The 12096-nt window shown below is 31.1% G+C and overlaps 1 protein-coding gene across 2 annotated transcripts; it reads left to right on the forward strand.

The window, feature by feature from the left end:
* Nucleotides 1-666: 666 nt before the first annotated feature.
* On the forward strand, nt 667-7592 carry LOC107912516 (fimbrin-2). 2 transcript variants are annotated; one of them, XM_016840725.2, is made up of 15 exons: nt 672-963; nt 1069-1239; nt 1649-1890; nt 1978-2149; nt 2649-2687; nt 2794-2862; nt 3087-3203; nt 3596-3807; nt 4577-4732; nt 5109-5308; nt 5442-5599; nt 5978-6074; nt 6468-6559; nt 6839-7024; nt 7427-7592. In XM_016840725.2, exons 1-14 carry the CDS (start codon nt 877-879, stop codon nt 7007-7009), a joined length of 1983 nt encoding a protein of 660 aa, XP_016696214.1. In that variant the 5' UTR covers nt 672-876; the 3' UTR covers nt 7010-7024; nt 7427-7592. The 2 variants fall into 2 exon arrangements, with proteins under 2 accessions (XP_016696213.1, XP_016696214.1); XM_016840724.2 differs by lacking the exon at nt 7427-7592 and having other exon boundaries at nt 667-963; nt 6839-7355.
* The last annotated feature ends 4504 nt before the right edge of the window (nt 7593-12096 follow it).

The raw sequence follows: 12096 nt of genomic DNA on the forward strand, positions 1-12096 counted from the left end.
CAAAGGGAGCAACCCCAACATTTCTCATGGTTTCCATGTAACATCCATGTGGACGTAATTTCCTCAATCTTCTTCTATCAGTCTACATTATTTTCTTCTGCGTTCTTTTTATTCTTCTTTTTTCCCACTCTGAACGATAACGTCTTTGTCTTTATAAATCAGAAAAAAAATTATCTCGTCCAAAAAAATATCCCTACTTGCCCCAAAAAATGTAAATTTATTTAACATATTTTAATAAAAAAATTAAAAACAAAATCATAGTTTAAAATGAAGAAAATAAATTTGAAAATCGTGACGCCATGCCCTTATAAAAAACTAATAAACTACAAATATCACTAACACTTGAATTTTAAATTGGTGTAAGAGTTTATAGGCTTTTATAATTTCATGCACCAATGATATTATAATAAATTAATCAGTTAGTAGTTTTAAGTAGATATTATAGAAATATTAATATCGACGTAAATATAAAATAGTTTTCCTAACTATTAATATATCAATTTTATATAAATATGAAATAATTATAAGTTTTTAAAACAGAAATGAGGCAATCAATTTGAATTCTGAAAAGCAATATTCCTAAGTTGAAGCAAAAAGGGCCCATAGGGCTAAGGCCCACTCCCACCACTCGTTTTTTAAAATAAATAAATAAAGGAGAGGACAAAATGGTCATAAAATTTGAATTTTCAAGTGAACAACTTTGAACTCTGACAGCTGCAATCCGTCCCATTCCCACAGTTCACTTCCCCTTCCCTTCTTCATAGATTTTAAATCTCTTAGCTCAAAAGGGAAGCAAATCCTCTAATATATACAACACAAATACAACTACTCCCAAGTTTTTAACATATCAATTAACATTTGTTGGATTTTGATCCAATGGCTGGTTATGTTGGCATTTTGGTCTCAGATCCATGGCTGCAAAACCAGTTCACTCAAGTCGAGCTTCGTAGCTTGAAAACTCACGTACGTGAATGGATCATTCGATTTTTTTTTTATCTTTTTCTTTTTAGTTATGAATCTATTTTGCTCGCAACTGAACACCTTTTTTTTTCCTGCTTTGTTTTGCAGTTTACAAGTATGAGAAGAGAGAGCGGGAAGCTAACGGTGGAAGACTTAGCATCCAGAATGTCGAGATTGAAAGTTGTGGGAGAGAATCTGAGCGAACAAGAACGAGCTGATTTCATTGCTGATTTGTATCCTAACTTGAACGATGAAGTCGATTTCGAGTTCTTTTTGAAGGTCACTTGATGTTTCTTTACCTCGAGTTTAAGATCTTTTTTCTTGTTAAAGTTTGTTTGATTCTTTTTCTTTTCTCCTGAAAGTTTTGGCTTATGAAAATTTTGAATTTTGAGTGTTGCTCTGTTTTTTTATCGTAGCAATATTTCAAATTAACTTTTTCAGAAAAAGTTATATTCTCTTTTCCCGTTTTATTTTATTGGCCAGGAAAATAGCATTAAACCAATCCTTTCTTTTAATGTATATCTTTCTTAACATATATCGCATTTTTTGGTGATCTAAACAGAAAAGAAGGAACTTTTAATATGCTTTGAGGATTGACTAAGACTTAGGAGAGAAAAGCAAATGAGAGTTAAGTTAGATATATAAATATTTATTTTGAACTACTTGGATTTTGATTTTATTTGGATAGGTTTACTTGAAACTTCATGCACATGCGAGCGCAAGAACAGGAAGTCCAGCAAAGAACTCTTCAGCATTCCTAAAGGCAGCTACAACTACTCTGCTTCACACCATTAGTGAATCCGAAAAGGCATCCTACGTTGCCCATATCAATAATTATCTTGCTCAAGATGGGTTCTTAAACAAATACTTACCTATTAATCCTTCCTCCAATGATCTCTTTGAGATTGTTAAAGATGGGGTTCTTCTTTGGTAAATGATTCTTTCAACTTTTAAAGCTGTTGAGTTTGTGCTTATGTGATGCAAAAATTTTGAAGCTTGTAAACAATGTAAATGCAGCAAGCTTATAAATGTAGCAGTTCCGGGCACAATTGATGAAAGGGCTATTAATACCAAGAGATTGCTCAATCCGTGGGAAAGAAATGAAAACCACACGCTATGTCTCAACTCTGCCAAGGCTATTGGCTGCACTGTAGTCAATATAGGGACGCAAGATTTCATTGAAGGAAGGGTATGAACATATTATACTGTTGATTGTTCCATTATTGAAATATAGTGTATTTGATGGTTGGACTTCCACTTGAGTTTAAGAAAGACTTTTGGTATCAGCAGTCTATTTTAAAGCGTGCTTCATTCTAGTTGTTGTATGCTTGAGCCAATGTGGCTGCCTTAAAAGCTACTCTTGTGTTTCTAAACTGCTTTTCCACATGATAATGGGAGTTGGAAAGCTCATTGTTTCTCATAAGTGGCTTGGACTAGGTAGAGGATTCATCTAATACCCTGGTTATAAGCTCATTCTTCAATGGTCACCTTCTATTTTCTTGTAGCCCTTCATTTTTGGTTGTCTATTGTAATAATTTTAATGTGGTGATCTTAAAACCTATTTATGCTCCATCAGGCTGAATTATGGGTAAAACCTAAAAAGCATCACTTATGACTGTTATTATTTAAAATTCAGATTTTTCTAGTGATTGTTGATAATAATATCATCTCTCTGGTTCCTGTTACAGAGACATCTTGTGCTTGGGTTGATTTCTCAAATTATCAAGGTAACTTGATCTATCAAATAATTGGCTATCAAAAGTAATAAGTTATTTGCAACCTTGCTTCTTCTAAAAACATTGGTCAATCTTGCTAATGGTTATGCTATTTCAGATTCAACTATTGGCAGACCTCAACTTGAAGAAAACACCCCAGTTGGTGGAGCTTGTTGATGACAGTAAGGTTGGTTTGTATAACATTTTAAGAAAAAGTACAATTTGTAGGAAAATGAACTATCTGATTTTGTTGTGTGATGAATTACGGTTAAATTAATATGCCCACTGTTTTAGAAATTTGTATTTCATTTACACTCCCCTTCTAGGTTTTAACAAACTAGACAGACCTATGATGCCTTTTCTAGGTTTCTGTAGTCTTCTGAATATATTTGCCTGTTCTTAAATCAACAGGATGTGGAAGAATTGATGAGTTTACCACCAGAGAAGATCTTATTGAGGTGGATGAATTTTCAACTGAAGAAATCTCCATACAAGAAAATAGTCTCAAATTTCTCCACCGATGTAAAGGTAAACAAGAAATTCGTTTTTTAGCTTTTTAAATTTTCCATCAAATATCTTCTCTTATGCTTGTTATCCTCGTATCTTAGAATGTCCTACTCCTAAATCTGGCATAAATATTGTAACTAGATGTTTGCTTAACTTTTAATCCCATCTATTTTTCCTATGTTCTTCATTTGTTAGCATCTAATATAAATTCAAACTTCTTGAAACCAACATAAAAAGTCTAATGTGAAACTAAATTCTTAAAATGAGATATAACCGTATATAGTGCTTTTGCTTCCTCAATTTGTCTATACTAACGGTAAATGAAAGCAGTGACTTGGGTTAAGCTGCAACCTTCAATAAGCTATAGACTTATTTTTCTATCCACCTGTGATTTATATATATATAACCTGCAGGATGCAGAGGCTTATGCGCATCTATTAAATGTGCTTGCACCTGAGCATAGTAATCCTTCTACATTGGCTGTCAAAGACCCATTTCAGAGAGCAAAGTTGGTTCTTGAACATGCAGATAGGATGGGATGTAAAAGATACTTAACTGCAAAGGATATTGTGGATGGTTCCCCGAATCTTAATCTTGCTTTTGTCGCCCATATTTTCCAGCACAGGTCAGACTTGATACCCATTTTCTAGCAATGGTTTTTTATTTTTTATTTTTTATAAGACGGGGATTGTGTTGATCATATTTGAACCCTGGACCTAATGTCCTTCAAATTTACGGATGTTTTTTCTAGCAACGACTTTTAGTTTAAATATAAAGTGATTCTTTTTTGTGCTTTTAATATTTACTGTTCTGTGTTAATTTATCATCCTTTACATATATTGTCTGTTCAATCTGACAGCATATTAAATCTTTCTTACAAGAGATTTTCTAATACAAGTTCTGTGATTTGGAGCATTTCAATAGTTCGTACTATAAAATTTCAAACACATCAAGACTTTTATGCAACAATTATAGTGTGCTATATGGTATTTCCATACACATCTACAACAATTAAAGTTGAGGTTTGATTTGACACTTAACAGGTCTTTCATTTTCTAAAGCTTAGAAAGCTAGTTTTTTTTCTGTGTCTATACATTCATCTTTTCCTCTATATAATTCTGTAGAGTGTTACTGTGTTATGGGGCATCAATTGATAGGAATTGAACTGTCAAAAAATCATTTGAATATTTCACATATGCAAAAGAATACAAATTGACGGCTTATGACGTTTCTTCAATTAGTATAAAAGGAATATGAACTGTCCAAAAAACAATTTCAATATTTCACATACGTAGTGGAATCCAAATTGATGGCTTATGATGTTTTCTTCAATTAATGTAAATTGTAATGAGTTCAAGATATAAAAACTAAATACTGGTATATTGTAACTGCAGGAACGGCCTTTCAACTCAAACAAAACAAATATCTTTTCTTGAAACTCTACCAGATGATGCCCAAGTTTCTAGAGAGGAAAGAGTATTTCGCTTCTGGATCAATAGTCTCGGAAATTCAACTTACATTGACAATGTCTTTGAAGATCTCAGAAATGGGTAAGTATTGTTCCCATGATCGTAAGTGCATAAATCATATTAAATTCCATCATGGTGTCTTATCCTGAGCTGTTGATAAGAGAAAGGCTCCTTTGTGTTGGTGCTTTTGCGATCTGCATTTCTTATCCTTTTGCTTTTAACTCAATAGGGAAATTTGGACTGTTATTTCTGTTTCTGTTTCAAATTCCAGCATTTTAATAAACTATGTGAGATATAGCTCAGCGTGATTGAAATATCTATAAGCACTCTATTTAAAATCTTATGATAGTTACAAATATGTTTGTATCCTGTATGCGAAATTAGTAAATCTTGCCTTTTTGAACTTTCATTTTGTTCTTGATTCTCAAAATGAAGTGGTTAATTTGTTCCTCTGCAGGTGGATACTTTTGGAGACCCTTGACAAGGTGTCGCCTGGGATTGTTAATTGGAAGATTGCTAACAGGCCTCCTATTAAGTTGCCATTTAAGAAAGTAGAAAACTGTAACCAGGTGGTTAAAATAGGGAAACAATTAAAATTTTCCCTGGTTAATATTGCTGGAAATGACATTGTGCAAGGAAATAAAAAACTAATATTGGGTATGTGATCTACCATGAGAACTAATATTTGCTGTTTTGAAAGCAATTCAATTACCATTTTAGCATTCTTGAACTCAAATTGGAACTAGTTTAGTCCTGTCTTGACGGATCGAATGTTGGTTTTTGTGTTCAGCTTATTTGTGGCAATTGATGAGATACAACATTCTTCAACTTCTGAAGAACCTAAGATTCCATTCTCATGGAAAAGAAATTACTGATGTTGATATCCTCAGGTGGGCTAATACCAAAGTAAGCGATTCAGGAAGCCAAAGTCGCATGGACAGTTTCAAGGTATTCTCTCTATAGATGACTTTAAGTGCTAGTTTCTTTGGTTATATGTGAGCCTCTCAGTTCTATTCATGCCTTGTGAAATTAACACAACGCTTTTGATGCGTCTTTTTGAGCCCTTGCTGCACATGACATTGTAAACTGTTTACAAATCAGTTTGTATTAATTTAAACAACTCTTTTTGGATTTCCTCACGGTCATTCTTGTCCTTTAATTCAAAATGACTTGAGTGGAAGGGCGCCTTTCTAGGCATAGTAGAATTGCATTCAATCAAGTGGGGCGCGAATGACTTAAACTGGACTCAGTGAAATGGTTCTAGGATATACCAAATTTCTTGTAAAAGGCAGTCTATTATATATCTCATTGATTTCGGTTTTACAGGACAAGAGTTTGTCAGATGGTATATTTTTCCTTGAGCTTCTTAGTGCTGTTCAGCCTAGATCTGTAAATTGGAGTCTTGTTACTAAAGGAGTAACAGGTATGTTCTTATCGTTCTTTGACGAAATTCATTAGGTTTTCTTTAAAATTTTCCCCTTCTCTTCTCCCTTCTTTTTGACCTGTGAAAAGTTGTCCATTATTCAACACGGTGGTATTCTTCGAACTTCAGCTATTCTAGTTTATTCAAGTTTACACCCTTCAATCCTTCTGTACTTTATTTACAGAAACAATCTTGCTCGATTTTATTGTTGCTAATTTGTTTTTATATCTTCAACATTAGTTTCAATGAATCTAGCTACTGTGAAGAGGCTCATTATCCCTTAGACGCCTTATTTTACCTAATTGAAGTTTGTAAATCCTGTATAAATTACACGTACACTTTTACTCAACTTATAATTTTACTCATGTTTCCTCCTACGTGTGAGCATTGCAGATGAGCAGAAAAAGATGAATGCTACCTACATAATTAGTATTGCGAGGAAGCTTGGATGCTCAATATTTTTGCTTCCTGAAGACATAACTGAGGTATCTTTTCTTGTAGATGCAAACTTCTTCCTCTTTTTTCACTCCATGGCACAAAAATTAGACATTGTTATATATCCCCCAGAGAGGTGAAATTGCATGCTTATTACTATAACAACTACAATGATCCGTGAAAAACCTATGGAAGTTAACAAAATGATACAATCAAGCTGTTGAAACCCGAAACATGAACCAGTCACTACCATCACCTGTAATGCCAAACCTGAACTCGACCATTATCTTTTCGCTTGTTTTTTTAACATGATGGGGACATCGTTGCAGGTAAACCAAAAGATGATCCTCACATTGACTGCAAGTATCATGTACTGGTTCTTGAAACAACCTGTTGAAGAGAAACCATCTGCAACATCAGATAGTGAAAACGGAAGCCAAGTGGAAACGATCTCTAATTCAACAACCGACGACTCAGCATCCGAGTCATCAGTAGAGTAGAATAAGAATGTATAAGTAAGTGCTGAAAACATTGTTTTCCTTTTCTTTTCTTTTTTTATGTTTTCTCTTCATAGCACTCCCGTTATGGATTCGAATTTGATTGCAAAGATTGTTGTATGACATTACAGAAATCGGGGTGTTCATGCAAATCTTGCAAAAAAAAAAAAAATGCAAATGCCTATGTGAATAGCGAATTTCCCTTCTTTTTTTAATCTCCTTTTCTGCTCTTCTGACAATCTGTAACTATGTGGTTCTCATATAAAGTGATTGTAAGGCAATGCCATCTCCTTATTGTAACTATGTATTAACTAAATAGAGCAGTGTTTGTGGAGCTATGTTATTGAAACGCGGATGAGCGTAGAAAATATCTTGACTGGGGGACAGCTAATCCGCTCCTCATTTGACTTTTCATGCCAGGCTCCAAAAAGAAGCGAGGAAAACAACGGTGGTCCCCTACCAAATTTCTCAAAGTAGCTTTAGACCTTCTTCAGCTCAATTTAATTTTATATTATTATTTTATTTACGATTGACTTTCTTCTTGACTTTCATGAATTTTAAAAATATATATTCTTAGTGCGCTCTATTGACATCACTTAACTTTTACCCAATTAACATTATACATTTGTTATATAAAATTGCTAATATTTATTAATTTTCCCTACTCTATAGCCAGAAATATTCATAACTTTTAATTACGTGCGTAAACTTTTCAAAGGATTTTTGATATTTTCATTATTTAAAAATTAATTTTCTTTTATTTTACATAAATTACGTTACACTAAATTTGGTATGCATAACTTATTTGAGCGCAACGATTATTAAATACAAGTAGTACAGAAAGGGAAAGTAAGTAAACTTATTTTAAGTCTAATGGATAGCTGTCATGTCATCAATATATATTAAAAAAGAATTACTAGAAAATGAATGGAAGGACATTGATTAAAAGAGTTTCAAAGTAATAAGAATAACACCTGTTTTGGGAATTGGAATCATAACCCAAAATCAATAATAAATAAATTAATAATAGTAATGATAGCAAGAATAGAAGTGGCCCTAACAAAAAAGAAAAAGAGGAATTAAATTAAGCAAACCTAGGAAGCATGTGGAAGGATGGTGATAATCTGAAACTAAGCATAATTATTAGGTGGTTAAAGAGTCTAATCCTAAGAGCTTTTAGTTATTGTAAATAACTTTTTTTTTTAAAATCAAACAGTAGGCAAGGCAAAAAGCTTAGCCCCACCCATGTTCTTGTTTAGTTTCCCATTTGTAGGCTAACCCTAATGGATAAAAAAAGAAACAGAGCTTCCCCTATCCTATATGGGCTATGGCTGCCAGCTGAGCTTCCATTTTCATTTTTTTTTGAATGTTTGTCTGTCACTTTATTCTTTTTTTTTTCAATTTAATTTTATGATGAAAATATGATAGTAGTAAGTTTAATTAAATGTTTAACTATATATTATATTGTAATCCTTATTAGTAGATATTTTCAAAAAGTAATTTTTTATTCTAAATTTAATATAATTAAAAAATATAAAAATATGTAAACTATATGTATTGGAGAAGAAGTTTTCAATTAGTAAAAGGTATACAGGAAAAAGGTTATATACACTACAATAAATTAGATATTATTCTTTCAAAGGGTAACTCTACTATAGTTTACCCAACTTAGAATCTATAATATTAATGAAATCTCTTATTTGGTGTCACGAGTTAATCAAATACCAATTCAGCTAGAAAATTATAAAAATGTCATTCTGTAATTAAAATAAGTCTTATTATTCAGAGTATTTCAGTCTTTTTATTTTAAGAAAAATATGCATATACAATATTTGAACTCATACCAATTAGATTAGTAAAATCTAAAATTTACCACTAACCGAAACTTCATTTTAAAATGTTTTATACATTTCTATTTTAATATGCACAATTTATTATCTCCATCAATTGTACATGTACTATTATTTAAACTCTTGACTGAGTTGGTGTCACGACTCACGAGTCAACTAGGCACCAACTCGGTTAGAAAATTACGGGAATGCCTTTATGTAATTAAAACAAGTAAAATTGTTTGAGGGTATTTTAGTCTTTTCACTTTAAAAAAACCAATAAAAATATGTCTATTATGGGATTTGAACCTATGCCAATTACATTTTGAAATTTGTATACATTTTAATTTTATTTTGCACACTTTATTAGATTAATAATATATTTCAATGAGTTAATGTATTGATGACAACATCATGATAAACAATTTAATCTATTTTTTTTCCATTTTAATAACGTAAATACTTCATATGTTATTATTTGTTAGTTTCACATCATAAGTTTCATTGTTTATTGTATGTTATCTTTAAACACACATTTGTGTTCTAAGGTTGGGGTTTCCACATGCATAAGCATGTGATGAGATTTCTAATTGAATATAATAAATGTTAAGTTTGTTTTAGTAGAGGTCTCCAAATTATAGTTTAGATTTTAAATTAATCTTCAAATTTAAAATATTTTAATTTAGTTTCTAACGTATTAGTATTGTATTAATCAAGACTTTCATTTGATTTAGTCATCATTTTGGGCATCAAAAGTTAACTTGGATATAATATAGATAGTATTTAAAATATGTGGATCGAATTTTAAGTACTTATTGTATGGATAACTTAGATATGACATATTACATATTTAATGTTTAAAAAAATAGTCATGATAAATTTTAATGGCTTTGTATGTTCTTTTTAACTCGTCAAATCTAAATTGTAATTTTAGTAGATGTACACATTTAAAACTTGGTTTATGTATTTTGAATATGCTCTACATCATATCAAGTTTGATATACAACACTTCAACTAACGTTAGGTCGATAGGACTTGATTGATACGATATTGACATTTTAAGGATTCAATTAAATCACTTTGAAATTTGAGAACCACTTTAAAAGATCGATATAGTCCAAGGATGTATGATGCAAGTAATCAATAAATGTTCTATATATCATTAATAAGCTATAACAATTTTTTTAAATGCATGGTATGTGTAATAGTTCGGTTTTTAGTGGTACCAGAAAATTTAGTTTTGGAACTTCATTTCCGTAAATCGAGGATGTAAATATTAAATATTAATATTTGCGCATCTAATATATTGTTACATCAAAGTTTGGTCAAGAAATTTCGTCAAATTAATAGTTAATTAAGGCTTAGGGTCTAAATTGTAAAATTTCAATCGCTATAGGTTTTTAATTGGCCAAATGCTTGGGGGCTTAAATAGCAATTAGCCAAAGATCTGAAATGGTAAATAAACCATTTTGCAATATGAATTAGTGGATGATCATGACATTTTCCACTAATTAAGCTTGGTGATTAGCTTAAGTTAATAAATGTATGTTTAAGTTAATTAAATCAAATTAATTGCATACTAATCCATCTATATAAGTCAAATTTGTGGATGACAAAGTCATCTTCTTCGTCAACTCTCCATTTTTTCCCAAAAATGGAGAAGAAAATATAAGATAATCTAAAACATTCGACCATTGATTGGTAAGAAAATTCAAGTCTTTTTTCTTGTAACTTTTATATATTTGAGGTCATGGGAGCTTGATTTAACTAGCTCGTGTACCAATTTGTAAAACTGTTAAAGTTTTTGAAAGTTGTCATTGTTGATTTCTTGAAGGATTAGGCTTGAAATTGATAGATTTTAAGCTTAGTATATGCAAAGGACTAGATTGTAATGTTAATTTAGTTTGTTTGTTAACTTTGTTACATTAGTAACCAAATTGAATAAATGTAAAACTTGTAATGAAATCATGTTAAAAATAAAAGTATAAGATCCCTAATTAGAATATATGGAATCAAATTTTAATTCGAAGATAGGAATTTGAAAGTTATAACTATTTTGAGTTCAGAGACTAAATTGAATAAAATGTAAAAATTTTGAGATATAAAAAAATCGAGTTTATATAGACTAATGCATATCACAAATTGTAAGGAGATATTTGGTACTGATTGATGATATAAAATGATTGCTTAGATTAAGAATCGAATCGAAGTAGAGTTGATCGAAGAAAGGCTAGAATTGTGGATTAGCCCCCTAAAGTATCCACTTTACATATTTTGAACAGAGAACTTTATATGGAACTTACCACCCTATTTTATTTTATGTTTTAATTATGCTTAAATTTATCTATGAGTTAGATTTAAGTAGAATTCAGTGAATTTGGCACATATGATTTAAATTGGATTGAATTGAAAAGTTACATAAACACTAGATATTGTGAGGTAGTACATAGTACAATTGTAAATGTTAGTTGATTATTGGTCTAGTAAATGAAATACGTAATTATATTCAGATATTGGTAATGATATATGTATACGGAAATGATGCATGTGTGAACTTAGTAAAATATTAAGATACGTATGACATGCTATTAGGGTTATACGTGTGTTTGATCAAAGATTTTACATGTTATTATGAGATCTAGCATTTTTATAGATTCTCGGGTTATATGTAGGTTTAGCTCGGACAAGTAACCTTGATATAATATCAGCTTATGTGAGCAATTCTATTATAATATTAGCTCGTGTGAGTAACTTATTCCTGTGTATCTGAGTCTCTTTTACTATAGTTCCGTCAAGCGATGTTCAAATAAACGGAAATGAAAATTTAGATGCAAATTGGATATGTGATGGTATATATTTGATATTTGATATGTGATAAGTATTGGATTACCTTAATGTCTTAAATCTTCCTCATTATTTGTAAATGTGACTAACCTATTTACTTGATAATGTTGACATGTACTTAGATGTGCTAATATGTGCTAAGAATAGCCACATTTGAATGCCAAAATGCATGATATTTTTTCTTTATGCTTTAATGGATCAAGGTAAGTTTAGTAACCCCATTTGAATTTACTAAGCATTCTTAATGGTTACTCTAGTTGTTTTTCCTTCCTTGTAGATGTTCATCTTGCGAAACTACAAAGCCAAGTTAGCAAAAGAACACACACTATCTCGAGACAATAATTATAAATTCATTTTAAATCTAGACTTTGTGGCATGTACATAGGGACCTTTGTTGTGTAAATGGTCAATTTGGTG

Source organism: Gossypium hirsutum, chromosome D11 (assembly GCF_007990345.1).
Source record: "Gossypium hirsutum isolate 1008001.06 chromosome D11, Gossypium_hirsutum_v2.1, whole genome shotgun sequence".
Lineage (NCBI taxonomy): Eukaryota > Viridiplantae > Streptophyta > Magnoliopsida > Malvales > Malvaceae > Gossypium > Gossypium hirsutum.